Source organism: Lissotriton vulgaris, chromosome 10, assembly GCF_964263255.1.
Source record: "Lissotriton vulgaris chromosome 10, aLisVul1.2, whole genome shotgun sequence".
NCBI classification, from domain to species: Eukaryota; Metazoa; Chordata; class Amphibia; order Caudata; family Salamandridae; genus Lissotriton; species Lissotriton vulgaris.
The window spans coordinates 448,164,534-448,181,476 of NC_141698.1; the positions used below are offsets into that span (position 1 = coordinate 448,164,534).

Below are 16,943 nucleotides of genomic sequence, written 5' to 3' on the forward strand. Positions count from 1 at the left end.
CGGCGAACAAGAAGGCGGAAACACCACAACACGACGCCGTAGGCAGCATGCCGAAGCTGGTCTACCGATGTACCGGACACTGAGAATGACAGAACCTGGAGCAGCGCAAGTTGCGCCAAGACGAAGACAGAAGAGACCCCACCAGCGGTAAACAGTGATGCCAGGAGAGGCAAGGAAGACTGCTTGCCAAACAGCCAAAAAATACACAGAAGGCCCAATCTGAGGACCTATACGGGTTTACCAACAGCCAAAAACCACACAGCCAAAGGGGCTATACCAGCAGGCAACAGTACAGAGGGGCAAACCTAAGGACACTGAAGGCACGCCAAACCGCACAGAATACACAGAAGGGCCAACCAAAACACTAGACCCCAGAAAAGAGTCCACATGGGTGTTAAACAAAAGAACCCCATCAAAAGGAAGGTTAACCAGACGCTCCCTAATATTCTCTGGAAAAACGCCATTCCTCAACCAAGCATGGCGACGGAGAGCTACTGAACATGCCATAGCGCGGCCGAGAGCATCAGAAACATCCAAGGCCGAACGAAGATTAAACGCGGCCAACTCCCGGCCATTCAACACATGATGCCGCAGATCAGCGCAGACACCTTCGTGGGAGGCACGAGACAGAAGGGATGCCACGGAATCCCACAAGCTGGAGTTAGCCTTGGCCAACGCATAAAGTGTGTGGAGCGCTCGCAAAGCAGCACTAGAGGAAGCAAAGATGTTACGCCCCCATGAATCCAACCACCGGGCCTCCCGTGACGGAGGAAACAACACCAAAGGCAAGGAAGGAAAATCAGTCTGCAGAAGCGGCTGAGGCACCGGATCACCCGTGGCAGGACGCCCCCAGAAGAGAATTATGGTGCGAAGCTTCGAATGGAAGAAGCAGCTCCCGTCCACCACAGCCCTGATGGAGAACCTCTAACAAATGGTCCGGAGGGATTGGGGTGACGGGGTCGCCCATGTGCAAAATGTCAGCGGCAGTGGAAATGGCCCGGACAAAAGCTGCACTCGCCTCCGTAGGGTGTCGTGCTGAGAGAGCAGTTCCTCCGTGGGCGACGGCTGTAAACTAAGATCCACGGATGAGTGGGGGGCCTGAGGTGCCTCCGGGGAAGGCGGAGAAGCCTGATGAGCAACCAACAGCGAGTTGTGGAAGAGAGGTTCCGGGGGCAGTGGTCACGGAGGTGGCGAAGAGACCTCCCTGGAAGACGCCGGAGAAAAAGCAACAATGCGGCGTCCCGTCTCCAGGGAAGAGGAGACAAGAAGATGACAAACCTCCAGAGAGGAGGGCACCTCTGAAGACGAGTCGACGTCGTGACACTAGCACGGTGACGTGGAGTCCGCCACAGGCACTGGTGCGACGTCGACAGGCACCGGAGCAGTCACCGGGGGTGTCGAGTCGACCCCCACCACCACTTGCGTCCTAGGAGAATGGGTCGGGGGTGGCTAAAGAACGGCGCCGAAAACTCCGACGAGGCAGCCGGCTGCGTGGATGACCGAGAGGGACCCGGGGAGGCACCCCGGCCCCTAACCAGCACCCGTGGCGCCGCCAGGGCCGACAGCTGTCGGTGCCTAAATGGCGTCGGCTTGGCCTCCGGCAAGGCAGCCGCTTGCCCAGAGGACCGAGGGGGACTCGGGTACGAACCGTGAGTCCCGGCGACCTCCTGCAACACCACATGGACCCCCTCGGTGTTTTGCGGTTTACGCAGAGACGCCGTGGGTCGAAGAGGGAAACCCTGTGGGGCCACACCTCAACCACACCACAACCCCAAAACCTGAAGCCGAACCCATTGGCGCCGGTCCCGGAGCCGCCGGCGACTCCACAGAAGGCCCCGCACAGGGCAAGGGATTAGCGGACGTCTCAGGAAGAGGAGGTGCCAAAGAAGCCTGCAGAGCGGTAGCATAGGCCTCCATTTGGGTCCTAGTCGCCCCGACGCCAGGAAACGGCGGGTAGGGTGGCGATGAGTGTGGCCGGATGTCCCGAGGAGATTCCGCGCCCTCTGCAGAACGGGGACCAGGCCTCGGAGACAAGCTATAAGACTTACCGGCGGCAGGCGACACCCGTGGGGCCTCGTTGAAGGACGATGTCCGAATGAGCGGTTTCTGGACCCTTCCGCAGGGGACGGACACAGTGACGACACCGATCTGGACAAGCGGGCCAAAAGGAGTTCCATCCGGCGATCCCGCCGGGACTTTGGCTTCAGATGCTGGCAAGCGTCACAGTCCGTAGAATCATGGGGCTCGCCCAAACACCACATGCAAATAGGGTGAGGGTCCGTCGCCGACATCTGACGCATACAAGAAGTACACGTCTTGAAGCCCAAAGGCATTCGCACACTGTTCCTCAACGCAAAAACGTGAAGAGAGGGCCTGTAAACAGGTCAGGGACACAATACGGATCCGCGTTGCATGCGGAAAAGAAGGAAAACTGACGTCAGCGCGCTGGGGTGGGGCTTATGTGGCCTTGCTGACGTCACGCCCGCGGACGACGTCAGGGCGGAGTCACGTGCTGTGGCAAAGAAAGTTTTCCGGATTCAGTCTCACGCCTAGGGATAATTCTACATTAAGGAATCTGCGGCTAGTAGTCTCTATCAGATGTGGTTTACACGTCACTTGTGTTTGCTTTTTCAGGCAAGGCTAATGAATGCTGGCTATTTTTTGTTCATGTCAAAAAGGATGACAAAGTAAAAGCCTATCTTGTTAGTAGCATACATCTGACATGTTAAACTATACTGTTGTAAACATTGAGATCATAATCTAGAAGCTGACATATGTAAACATGTGAGAATCAGAAGCAGGCTGTTAAGTGTCATAAGAAGCCTTCTGTTCAACCATATCAGTATAGTATCAGCATATCACTTACATTTAAATGAGGAAAAAGAGGCAAAATTGTATAAGTTTGAGAAAGTTTTGCCAAAAGATACTCCATTATTTTGGTAGTTTTTTTTATTTTTAAAAAAGGGCCAGATGGGAGGGTGTGGCTAGCAGCCGGAAAACATGGCCGCAGCTTAGAAGGGCTCCGTGCTCCCTGAGTTAAACCCAGTCAATCCGCATACTTATCCGCCAACCTTTCTGCCCTCAAACGTAGGCGGAAGCAGTGGAAGGCTCAAGGTACCAGGCGGTCGAGACTTGTTTGAGGAAAAACACTCGACGGGACACAGACGACATGTGGCAGACTGCGGCCTGCTGCGGCGACGCCGACCGGGACCTAAAGTTTGGAGATTGCCCGATGGCGGCGGATCGGCGCTCGGGACAGAGGTATGAGTAAGAGGAGGCTCGCAGCGCGCACCTTCCCCCGGAGCATAACGTGGACCGTCTTTTATCCTCATCGCCTCGAAGTGACACGGTGGGTGCTGTGACGGATATTTGCCCACCGCTCCACAGGCTAAGGATATTCCCCGTGGTTGTCGGGACGGGGAGGACAGTGGCGGTATTCTGGGCCACCATTTTCTCGTTGCGCGCATCCGCGCCTGGGGCCCAGAATTAGCGGCGCTCGCACTGTGAGGGAAAGAGGGCCAGAAGTGATCGGCGCTGTGACGGAACGCATTCTTCACCGAGACTCAGAGCTTCCACTCACTAGGTGGAAAGGACATCGGACTTGAACCCGGTAGGAGCCGCAGGCTGAATTTTACCCGCCATCCCGCGGGTTATCCTTCACGTTGCTCCGCTGTGGGGGTTGGTGACGGATAGCGGTGTTGCTCGCAGCTTTCTCCCTCCATATGCGCGTTTGTGCTCGCATGTGTGCTACACTGACTGACTAACCGCACTACAAGTAATTCGCACGGCGGGGTGACAGTGCATTTCCCGTGATGGAGGACGGCGGGGAGATGCGCCATTTTGCTTCATTGACCCAACACTGCGACACAGGTTTCGGCGGGACGTCTGGGTGGACCGCAATGGAAGCAAGTTGACCTAGGACAGCTATGGTGAATGCTGAGGGGCGAGCGGAGGTGTGAAAACGGACAGGCCGTGTGAGCAACGGCTGCTCTCAGGCAGGTGGCAGTGATTAACATTCCTGACCCCCCTAGACACGCACTCGAACCGCCACGATGAGCAACAGGAACGCAAAAGGCTCTAATCAATAAAAGCTGGATAAATATGCATACACCAAATCGCAGGCGGATGCGCAGGATAAAGGTACTCCATCTCCGAATGACGTTGGTACAGGTGCAACCCAGGAAGTGACCTTACAGGACATTATGACCACCTTCAATAAGGTGGACTCACGTATTGGGACTCTTTCAGTAGATCTCGCTCTGATTCGTGCTGACTTTCATAAGATGTCAACCAAGGTGTCGGAGGTTGAGACCACAGCGGCGGCCCTGGCGTCTGACACGTCCACCCTTAAGAAGCAGGTGCAACAGCTCGTGGCGGATAATAAACTTCTGACTGCAAAATTGAAGGATGAGGAGGGACGGTCACGGAGGAACAACATCCGCCTTATTGGCGTACCGGTGTGGGCAGGCGGGCCAGCCCGTGATCTCTTTGTGGAGGACTTGATTACGACCTACCTTCAGCCACGAGGTTTGTCCAATTTCTTTTCTGTCGAAAGGGCGCACCGGGTCCCTGGAGGGAGGCCGAAGCCAGGGGCCCCACCACGGCCAATTCTGGCCCGTATCTTCAATTTCAGAGACAGGGATGCGATCCTCCAAGCCGACGCAAAGCTCCTCCGATACGAATAGACAATGACACCATCACAATTTTCCCGGATTACACTGCAACAGTCACAAAACAACGCTGAAGGTTTCTTGGCGTCAAAAAGACTCTTAGAGAACGAGGAATTAAGTACTCCATGCTGTTTCCAGCCAAGCTTCGAGTTGAAGCCGAAGGTAAGGCGTGGTTTTTGTCTCGACGCCCGAAGAGGTGCAGGAATGGCTGGAGGGCTGGCGCAAGGCCAGACAGACAGGAAATTCGGGAGACCACGACGCTCGACGCAGAGACCATCAGGTGGGAGTGGAGTAAGAGTGAACACAGTGCTTCGACATGGCGCACGCTGCAGAGCAGCAGGGGCATTATGTACCGTGGCGATATCGCCGCTCTGTTTGGTATGGACGGTTGAACTCATGGTGAATTTGAACTGTTTCCAGTAGAGACTGCTATGGCACTAGTAACCAAATCTGCTACTGATCAGGTACTTTCTGATACTGGTTGGCAGCATGGCCCAACCATGATGGTAATAATGTGTCCTTTAACTGCTGGTTCTGGGTTTTCTGGACAGAGAAGAGGAGAGGGCAGCAGGTTTATATGGACTCCAGTGGGGGAGGCTCCGGAAGTTCTCTCTCACCCCCGTTGTTTGAAAATTGGGAAGGGTAGTAAGCACTCTGCATTGTTAGTGTGGCGGGTAGTTATGAGTCCGTCGAGCAGGGAGGCATGGAACAGGTACTAAGATTTGGTTTGTGGTTTGATGTTATTTTCACAAGGGCGAAGACAGCGGAATGTATATCTGTTACTGCTTCTTGTGCACACTGCATTGATGATTGGGTGACGAAATATACTACCTATGGCAAAAGGGACAATGGCGGCACACTTAGAGTCAAGGTCGCATGACCCCCTGATGTCCCCGATAGCTCCTTTGTCGTTGATCACATGGAATGTGCATGGGCTGGGAGATAAGATAAAGAGAGGCCTAGTTCTACAATATTTAAAACGTTGCACACCGGCAGTAGCCCTGCTACAGTAGACGCATTTGGTGGGCTCAGCATGTAAGGCAATAGACCGTTGGGGATTTTAAGTGGTGGTACACTCTGAGTTCTCATCTAGTTCGAGGGGTGTGGGTATTTTAGTGCGTAAGCAATTCCCATTGATCATACAGCAGACGCGAACAGATGACCAAGGTCGGTTTACAGCCATTACATGTCAGTGGGAAGGGAGACATTTTAACATAGTATCAGTGTACATTCTCCCAGCACTCCAGGCGGTGGCTCTCCCGGCGCTTAGCGCATTTATACTTGGTCTCCCAGAAAGGGAACTGTTAATTGGAGGAAATTTTAATGCTGTGGTGGACGGTACCATGGATTGATACCCCCCCCTGAATGAACATGGCGAACACCACCCACATGGGGGGATTCCTAGACGCCCTCGGGGTCACAGACGCGTGGAGGTATCGGCACCCTACTTCGCATCTATTACAGGTCATAAGTGTGAGGGGCGAGAAGAGTTAGACATCATAGAACCCGACCTCGCCAGGGCTACCGATCAACATGCAGAGAATCTCTCGCTAGCAACATCGCAGACCTTGCGCCTTAAATAGTGGGAACTTAGGGAACACCAACGGGAAGTGGCTAAGGCGCAGCTGCTGGCTACCCGTCACAAGCTATATGAAATAGGGGGTAAGGCTGGTAAACGTTTAGCGTGGCTGGATATGAAGGAACGGGCGCAGAGAATGATAGCACAGCTGCGCACTCCGTATGGCTTTACAGTGACTGCTCCGCACGACATAGCGAATACATTGGCCGGGTACTTTAAACAAGTGTATGCCTCATGCTCCCACATGACGACCAAGAAGGCTCAGACCTATATCAAAGATATAAAGATGCCTACATTATCGGCAGAGGTCGCCCTCATGTTGGAGGCTGATCTCACGGTCAATGAGCTGCAGGCGGCCATCAGTTCCCTACAATCCGGGAAGGCGGTGGGGCCCAATGCTATACCCATCGAGCTTTATAAAAGGACATCTGACCTAACTGCCCACATCTCCTGAGAATGTTTCTTGAAAGTCTGAAGGCAGGGGAACTACCACGAGATCAACACATGGCCACCATAGTAACAATCCCTAAACCTGGTAAGCCCCCTGAGGACTGCTCCTCATATCGACCCATATCCTTGATCAACGCCGAGGCTAAGATCCTCGCTAAGCTTCTTGCGACACGCTTGACCCCACACCTTGTGACCCTAATTCACCTGGATCAGTCCGGGTTTATGCCTAACAGAAGTACAGCACTTAACCTCAGACGGTTGCATGCAGTGGTGGCACGCATGCCATACATCCAGGAGCCCGAAATTATCCTTTCCCTAGATTCGCGAATGGCGTTCGATATGGTAGAATCGCCCTATTTGTTTGCGGTTCTCAGGCATTTCGGCTTTGGTCCAAAATTCTGCGCCTGGGTGCAACTGTTGTACTCGCATCCCCTGGCGCATGTGGTAGCTAATGGCCATATATCAAGGGACTTTACACTCTCACGTGGAACGCGCCAAGGATGTCCACTGTCCCCGTTGTTATTTGCACAGGTGCTGGAGCCATTGGCGGCATGGATCAGATGGGACCCAATGATTCGGGGGCTTAAATGGACAATTACCTGGGAAGACCGCATCTCCTTATATGCGGATGATGAGCTACTGTATCTGACATCCCCTAGACGGTCTATTTTAGAGCTCCTAAACATTTGCGAAATCTTCGGTCGGGTGTCAGGCTACACCATTAATTGGTCTAAATCGATTCTATTCGTTTTGCGTGGCCCAACCCCATTGCTCCCTGAAGACTGTCCCCTAAAGGTCGCAGACGATACCTTTAAATATTTAGGCATTTATGTGATGCCCAAGCCTGAGGAGTTTATTCAGAGAAATCTGATGTCCCCCCTGCAACGGTTTAGGCGAGACACAACGCACTGGCACAACCTACCGCTGACATTGTTGGGTAAAGCAGGACTTTTTAAAATGATGGCACTCCCCCGGTTTTTATATGTTCTGGAAAACACTCCATTTGCTGTACCACCGAACTACTTCAAAACGATAGCGGTAGCTGTTTCCAGTCTACTCTGGGGGCATAAGCCAGCGCGCATAGCACAGGATAAATTGGTGAGGAGCTGGTATGGTGGTGGAATAGCCCTCCCAGATATACAGTTGCACTATTGGGCAGCTCAATTAAAAATAATCAATCAGTGGATACATGCACCTCAGACAGACCCAGCGTTTCAGGCGGACAGGCAAGGGCTGGGAGAAGCAGGAATCATGTCTGTACTGTATGACAAAAGCAGATACTCCTTCCTCATTGGACAACAGTACACACAGTTCACATATGGTATGCGGTGCAGGTCAGACTAAAATGCAGGGGGGTGTTATCACCCAGATGACACCGCTTTTGACCACACAGCAACTTGGGCGGCTTAGAAACAGTAAGGGATTCAAGGCATGGGACATGATAGGTATTTCCATGGTGGGGGATCTATGGAAGAAGGGTGAGATGGTCCTGTTCGAACATCTCAGGGTCCAATATGAGCTAGCACCCACTGAGAGGTTTAGATACATGCAAATTAGGCATGCATTGCACACGGTTCTCACACCTGGTATCAGCATACCAGAAGCCACCCCCTTAGAGGATAGGCTGTTGACTGAATGTATGCACAAGAAAGCCACCTCATTCACCTATCGTAAACTAATTAACAATCTGCCTGACCCGATGCTGGCACTTAGACACATATGGTCCGCAGAATTGGGCGATCTTGACGATGCAGACTGGCAAACAGCACTGCCGTCCCCACGTGAAGTAACCAATTCCTTCGAGGCTCCGTTTAGTGCAGTTGAAGATACTTCACCGCACATACTACACCAGGTTAACCCTCTATAAAATAGGGATGGCCTCACATCAGTTCTGCCTAAGAGATTGCGGGGAAGAGGGCACTTTTTATCACACCATATGGCAGTGCCCGCAGGTTGCAGTTTACTGGGTTTAGGTAATGAGAACAAAGTCACAGACTGTAGAGGTGTCACTAGCACCGTTCCCTCTAGGCGGCGCGCGCACCTCCCCTGACATCAGCGTGCACCACATAGCGCGGAGTGCGCACACAGGACGTCGCTAGAGAGTCACGCCGCCCGCCGCTTTTAAAAAGCGAGCGGCGCGAACATGATGAGGCACTTTTCCAGTGGTGGCGGTGGCGGCGGAGCGGGCGTGAGGAGTGCAGGTGGGGATTGTGGGGATTATGGCGCTTGCGGCTGTGTGGGAGCGTGGCAGACTGTGGCCTTTTGTTTAAATAAAACGTAGACACTTTCCAAACACAGCGCGTACTTTAGCACACGCTGTGTTTGGAAACTGTCTACGCTTTTGTTAGTAAAGCGCGGGTCAGACTGTGGCATTTTGTTTAAGTATTGATGTTAATCGGAGCACGTGAAGGGGCTCTGATTATCAGCAATATTTATACAAAAGGCCACAGCGGCTGGGGAAACTAGCGAAACAGAAGGCAAGAGGGCAGAAAGGCCCAAAACGAGTGGAACACAGGACAGAAAGGCACAAAAACGAGTGGGACACAGGACAGAAAGGCACAAAAACGAGTGGAACACAGGACAGAAAGGCACAAAAACAAGTGGGACAGAGGGCATAAAGGAACAAAAAACAAGTGGAACACAGGTCAGAAAGGCACAAAAAACGAGTGGGACAGAGGACATAATTGCACAAAAAACGAGTGGGACAGAGGGCAGAAAGGCACAAAAAACGAGTGGGACAGAGGATAAAAAGGCACAAAAAACAAGTGGGACAGAGGGCTGAAGGGCACCAAAAACGAGTGGGACAGAAGGCAGAAGAGCACCAAAAACGAGTGGGACAGAGGGCAGAAAGGCACAAAAAACGAGTGGGACAGAGGGCAGAAGGGCACCAAAAACGATTGGGACAGAGGACACAAAGGCACAAAAAACGAGTGGGACAGAGGGCAGAAAGACTGGGACAGAGGGCAGAAAGGTACAAAAAACGAGTGGGACAGAGGGCAGAAAGGCACAAAAAACAAGTGGGACAGAGGGCAGAAAGAGTGGGACAGAGGGCATAAAGGCACAACAAACGAGTGGGACAGAGGGAATAAAGGCACAAAAACGAGTGGAACACAGGCAGAAAGGCACAAAAACGAGTGGGACAGAGGACATAAAGGCACAAAAAACAAGTGGGACAGAGGGCAGAAAGGCACAAAAAACGAGTGGGACAGAGGACAGAAAGACTGGGACAGAGGGCAGAATGGCACAAAAACGAGTAGGACAGAGGGCATAAAGGCACAAAAAACGAGTGGGACAGAGGGCCGAAAGAGTGGGACAGAGGGCATAAAGGCACAAAAAACGAGTGGGACAGAGGGCAGAAAGAGTGGGACAGAGGGCATAAAAGCACAAAAACGAGTGGAACACAGGACAGAAAGGCACAAAAACAAGTGGGACAGAGGGCATAAAGGCACAAAAAATGAGTGGAACACAGGACAGAAAGGCACAAAAAACGAGTGGGACAGAGGACATAATTGCACAAAAAACGAGTGGGACAGAGGGCAGAAAGGCACAATAAACGAGTGGGACAGAGGACATAAAGGCACAAAAAACGAGTGGGAGAGAAGGCAGAACGACTGGGACAGAGGGCAGAAAGGCACAAAAAACCAGTGGGACATAGGGCATAAAGGCACCAAAAACGAGTGGGACAGAGGGCTGAAGGCCACCAAAAACTAGTGGGACAGAAGGCAGAAGGGCACCAAAAACGAGTGGGACAGAGGGCAGAAAGGCACAAAAAACGAGTGGGACAGAGGGCAGAAGGGCACCAAAAACGATTGGGACAGAGGACACAAAGGCACAAAAAACAAGTGGGACAGAGGACAGAAAGACTGGGACAGAGGGCAGAAAGGCACAAAAAAACAGTGGGACAGAGGGCATAAAGGCACCAAAAACGAGTGAGACAGAGGGCAGAACGGCACCAAAAACGAGTGGGACAGAGGGCAGAAGGGCACCAAAAAGTAGTGGGACAGAGGGTAGAAAGGCAAAATAACGAGTGGGAAAGAGGGCAGAAGGGCACCAAAAAGGAGTGGGACAGAGGGCAGAAGGGCACCAAAAACGAGTGGGACAGAGGGCAGAAAGGCACCAAAAACGAGTGGGAAAGAGGGCACCAAAAACAAGTGGGACAGAGGGCAGAAAGGCACAAAAAACGAGTGGGACAGAGGGCAGAAGGGCACCAAAAACGAGTGGCATTTGGCGCCGCAGACACGGGTGGTTTGGTTCCTGGCGCACATAGCCATGGTTGCAGCGCACAGAGACCCTCCACTGCCACACACAGAGAAAAAAAATTAGAGGGAACATTGGTCACCAGTACCGGAGCCAAAGCGTTGTCTCTTAAATCTATGGGAACCGAATGATCTTACCCATCCAGCTCAGGACTTGGTGACATTGGGGATGATGTTTGCTAAACGCACTGTTGCCAGGAAGTGGGGTTCAAGGGTGTCACCAACGTTCCGACACTGGTGCAAGGATGAGGCTATAATGGCAGAAAAGGTGGCATACATTCACAGGGGATGCCATTGGAAATGGGAGAAAGTATGGGGAGCATGGAACAAATTCAGAAGCTATATCTGTAATCCTCCTAGGCCAGAAATGGATGACATATCAGAGTGAGGGGGAGGAAGGGGGGAAAGGGGTATGCAGAATGTCACCGGGAACATTTATGTTGCAACAAGTATTACTAATGTATGCAGTGTCACCGACATTTATCTCAATGCATAATGCCATGATTTCTTCTCAATAAAAAGTTTTTTTTTTAAAAGGGCCAGATGCCGCTCCGTGGTAGCAAATGGATAAATAACTTTGAATCACTGTGAATTCTAGATGCAGCACCACAATCCCAGAACTTATACTGAAATTCAACTATGAAGACAAAGTTGAAATTGAATAAATATAAAAATATTAACTAAAGTGTAATCTAGTGAGTGATATTATAAAATACACAGTCAGTACATACAAATGCGTAGTCAGTTGATGTAAATCGTGTTTACCTTTCTTACTCTCAATCTGAATATCAATCCCAGATTAAGATTAAGAATATCCAAGTGGTTTACCCCCATTATGATATGATAAACTTCTTCCGAAGACGTCCAATTGAAATAATTCTGTTTTCCATGGTAATTTCAATAGGTATTTTATTTTAGCAGCAAATTGGATGTAATTAGCATTTATTGTAAACGATATGGTTCTTAGGTTATTCATTCAAGATACATTAGTATATCACATATAATATTGAGGCCTCCTAGTGCCATGCTCCTTCTTTCTTGCAATGAAATGCAATTTCCTTCCTTTTAATCAGGTTTTCCGATCAGGAAATATACCACATGATAGCCTGACTACCTGTAGTACCAATAAGTAAAAAGTACTGGGGGTATGATTGTGTGCTCTATTTACTGGGTGCAAAAGAATATCAATAAAAAGGGTTTAATGACAAAAAAGATTACTTGGAGAAGGGAGCAGGCAAATCTGAGAATCTATATATGTAAGGATCAAAGATATGAAATTAAAGTTGGCTTAAAACGATTCAGTGCATGAAGGACCCTTAGGGGTCCTTTACTGTTCCAAAGTGGCGTTCTGGAAGAGAGGAATCCACCTAGTGTCACAGTTCGTTTTCATGACTCTCTTACCTCCGAGCCTGGATAAATCTTTTTACCAAGGTCATCTTGCTCTGAAGATCAGCAAGCTTGCTCTCCTGCTCTTGGGGGTTCCTCATCTTAGCCTTAGAAAGGCACTTGTATGCTTCAGTCAATGCACCCAAAGCTTTTTCATAATTCTGGTACTCGTCAATCTCAACCTACAAGCAACAGACACAACAATGGTTCTAAGTCTTGTTTAAATGAGTCATTATGTATTTTGACTAGGGCTACATTGAATGTCACTTACCTGGGCACATGCATCATAAAAGCCAGCTAAGAGGTCAAGCGCTCTTCCTTTGGTGTAGAAGCTGATTATATTTTTCATGATCTCAGGCTCCTTGCGCCAGTCCAAAGACTGAAGGTAATTTGCAGCCATAATATAGATCTCTTTCTGTCGGGACACAGTAGCAAAGAACACAATCTTCTCAGTATCACCGGACTTCAACAGGGATCTCATTGCCTGTGAACAAAGTAGATATATTAGTCATCTGTGTGGCCCTGGAACAGGAAGCAGCTTAAATTGACATAAATCTGAGCAGACGGAGAGAAGATGTGATGTTTCTAAGAAATAGAACAACAGTTGGCATAAAAGTAGAATCTTAAAATTTAAGAGAAAGAGCTCCATCTAGAAATTGATAATGAATACTTTAACTTTTAGCATAAACCGTAACTGTACAATCCCGGTCTAGTTCCTTATACTATCTTACTTTTTCTCTCAGCCTGATAACTATTTGCTGTCCTAGAGTGATATTTGTATCCAGTAGTGTAGATCATGTTTTCCCATATTTGCTCCTCTGTGGAAACAATCTATGAGTGTGACTGTTATTGGTACTGTCTTTATGCGCTAAAGAATTATTTATGACGATTTTTTGAAAAATGAGCATTGTACAATATTTAACTCAAGTTAACTACATTTTTTTAATAAAATGTGAAGATCATTTTTTTAATAAAACCAGGGAAAGAATTTTGAGAGATGAAAAAGAGAGAAAGATAATCAAATTACCAAAAAAGGATAAAAGGTAGGTAGTATTGAAAAACGTATATCAGGAATGTCCAACAAATCAAGGATACAAGCCAGATTGTCTAGATAGCCACAAAAGATAATTTACATGTCAAAAGCATAAACAGACCTAATATACACTTCACTGGCGATCATTAAAATCTGGCAAACATCTGGATATTCCACACCTATGTAGGATATTCCTGCCCTAGGCACTATAGATAAGACAGGCTACAGCATTCACTCTCCAAACACCCTCAATCACCTTTAGCTTATTTCCTGCTTGAGTGTATTTCTTGGTAGCCAAATGATAGTTGCCTTGTCGCATACAACAGTCAGCAATCCGCTCCAGAAGTTCTTTACGGGAGTCTTCAGAAAGCTCTTTGGAGTCCTTAGAGACTGTCATTTTTTCAGCCATCTCCTCAGTGATGATCAGATTCTGCTCTAGGCACAGCTGCAGAGCCTCAGAATACTAAAAGTGACAGAATGAAAAAAAGATTTGAGATCACAGACTAACTCAGAGACGTGAGACATACATTACAGTAGACTGCAAGTAGGAATCTGCAACTTTTTATGAACCACTTTTGCTTCTACACTCATGCTGCATCAGCCAGCCTCCGGGTGGAGTTAAGCAGGAGTAACAATTTTGCACTTACTGCACCAAAAGACCTGGACCTTTAAATAAAATGAAATAAATAAATCAAAGAAATATTTTTAAGTTTACATTTTGATATTGAGGTGTGCAGTGACAATTTTCAGAATTTTGACAGTGTACCACAATTTCTATCGACTTTGCACCAGTAATTTAAAAAGAGAATGAACTAAGAGTACAAGAATGACCATATTTTTCCGTATGTCCCTTTTGAAGATTATTTAACTTCAAAGTAGCCCAGCCAACAGACTGAATCCTAGAAAATCATTTCACACTGAATACTGAAACTGCATTTGTCCTTGCCTGATGCAAAAGTACTCTAGTGCTGAAACTGCGAAACTTGTGACAATTAGTTCCAAGATATTTTGAATGTGTGGGAACCAGTTGACGCTACATCAATCATTACATTTTTAAGCGTTCCCTTGGACGAAGAGCAAACTTTTTTTTTCAGATGAGGTCAATGCGGTCTGCTTCATTTATTTTTTTTTGCACTGAAAGAATTAAGAAAGGCCCTTTTTTTATAGACGGAGCATAATTCTAGGTTCATAGCTGCCTGTGTTCTGTCAGGTGTTGATAACTGAAATAGCCACCCCCGAGACCTACCACAATCTTCTCTACTTAAACTACAGAGGATCCATAACTTTGTGGTGCACTTGGTGGGGGGGTTTAAAAAAAGGGAACATGTTTCTACTGCTTGCAGGAACCTACACTGGATACAGGTGAGATAAAGGAGAACATTGTGGTTTTATGGCCTAGGCATAAAGGTATGTGCTCAATAAGTACTGCCTAAAAAGGCTTCTCTCACCAAAGGACTGCCATATCACTGCCGTAAGGCCCTTTTAAAAGATGAAAAATAAAAGCTAAGGCACCAAAAGCCAACATGATGGATCTCCATTCGGGGAGGAAATACCATAATCTGCTTTTAACCAGCCAAGCATGCGCCTGAGAGGGCAAACCAAAGGATCCTGACAACTGGTGCAGCAGGGAAGAAAGAACTGGAGGCGTGTTGTCCGAGCCGAATGGAAACTGTTTCTGTTGGTGCAATGTCTGTAGCATCGAAAGGATTGGGTTGGTTGCTGCAGTACAGCTTATTGGGGTAGCAATGTCTGTGAGCTAGTCTCTTAGAATAGTCCCTGAATTTCCTGCGTTGATGAGTAAATTGCTTGGCTGGGGTCCATAGAATTGAGCTATGGTTTGACTATCCTTCAATCATTTTAGCACAGAATAGGTTTCTTCTCCAGATCACCTGGAGCTGTTAAAGAGCATATCCATTTAGACTGCTTGCACATATCCCGAAAACCCAGTCTGATGACAAATAGAAAAGTAAAAAGAGGGACCATCTGCAGTGGACTTCCACAACTGTCGCCTCTACTGGAGAAAAAAATGAAGGGCTGGCTAACCAGAAAAATATTCTGGGTCAGATTTCACAGCTCACACAAGGCATGCAGAGGCCTTTCATCCTAACAATTACAAGTGCTAAAAAGAGGGAAAGGGTAAAAAACGTCACCATATGTCTGCTTACTGCACAAACATGCTAATGCTGCCCTCATAAAATGCCTCACTAACCTGCAGATGAACACTGGTATTGCACCATTAAACATACGGAGGTCTAACTGATGACTGCTGGTACTGTCCCACAAAAGGTATAGCAACCATGCTGAGAAATGATAGTACTATCCACTGCAACATGGCAGGCCTGCCCAGAAGTGTTAGGACTATCCATTAAAAGTAGAGCAACCCTGTTGATAAGCACTGGCACTGCCCATTACATTCAGGCAACCGGCTGATATATGTTCCAATTGGCCATTAAATCATATTAGTGGCCGTCACTATGGTTTCTAAGCCTTGCATCTTAACCCCCATCTCCCTTCACCAACTGAGCAATGCTGGCTCCCAAAATAATTATTTCTATTTGTAGCATGGCTTACGATGAAGGTGACACCAGAATGTCTGATATATCATAGGTACTGTAAACAAAAGAGGGTAAAAAGCTCCACGGATAATGCTTCCAGGAACAGTAGCAGTTACTCTTTCTATTAGTGGCACACTTTTTTAAAATAGTGTACCTATTCCTCAGAAGGTATGGTCAGGTTGGATCAATCACAGGATATAACTGAATACTTTCACAATGCCCTTTCTGAAAGGCCCAGAAAAAGTACAGTGACTGGTGTCAATTTCCAATTTCTGTTGGGTACCCTTTGGAATACATTACACACCCTTTATGGACTCACCCTCAGTTTTGTTTCTGCTCTTTATGCGTTTGAACAGAACATCTAGCTATCTTTGCATAAAGCAGGACAACACCTGTTAATATCAGTTATAGACAATGAATACCCACTCATTGAGCACTTACAGAAGCTAGTCAAATTAAACACTGAATGGACCACAAAAAAAGAAAACAAAACGACATCAATTTGACACACGGATTAAAAGAACACCTGAACAAGAAGAAAATGTCTGGTTAGAAAAGGCCATGAGTGCTGTCCAAAATGAGAAATGAAGGCAAGGAATACTATAGGAGCACTTTCAGAAAAGAGTAGGAGGAGAGGTGGAGTTATCATGGACACTTAAGATAATTTGGCATGTTTAGTCAACTTGCCTTATCTCTTAAGGATGCTGAAATGTTGTTGTTAGTAAAGAAAACAAAGTATTGTGTGATAAACATGGCCTTCAGAGATTTACCTCACCCCTGTAATACAGTATTTTTTCTTACCTTTTTTGCAGCCAGCAGCAGTTCCACAGCCTTCTCAAACTGACTGTGCTCAATGAAGAAATCTGAGCAGCGGGCTAGCAATGCCGGGTCTGAATTCTCATCAAGGTCCTCAGCAATAAGCTGTAATGCCCCAAATTGCTGAGTAGCAAAAGCTAGCTCCAAGGCTTTGGAGAAGTGGCCTGCCTGCAATACAATACAGAGCATATTATTCTC

The 16,943-nt window shown here is 48.1% G+C and overlaps 1 protein-coding gene across 1 annotated transcript in view; it reads right to left on the reverse strand.

Annotated features, from left to right (window-relative positions):
* IFT140 (intraflagellar transport 140) overlaps positions 1-16,943 on the reverse strand; it is a 1,373,663-nt gene that overhangs the window by 42,784 nt on the left and 1,313,936 nt on the right. The window contains exons 25-28 of the mRNA XM_086941301.1: positions 16,731-16,913; positions 13,631-13,837; positions 12,613-12,825; positions 12,357-12,523 (exon numbers count right to left, since the gene is read on the reverse strand). Of these exons, the coding sequence (XP_086797427.1) occupies positions 12,357-12,523; positions 12,613-12,825; positions 13,631-13,837; positions 16,731-16,913 (770 nt within the window). The remainder of the gene's footprint in view (positions 1-12,356; positions 12,524-12,612; positions 12,826-13,630; positions 13,838-16,730; positions 16,914-16,943) is intronic.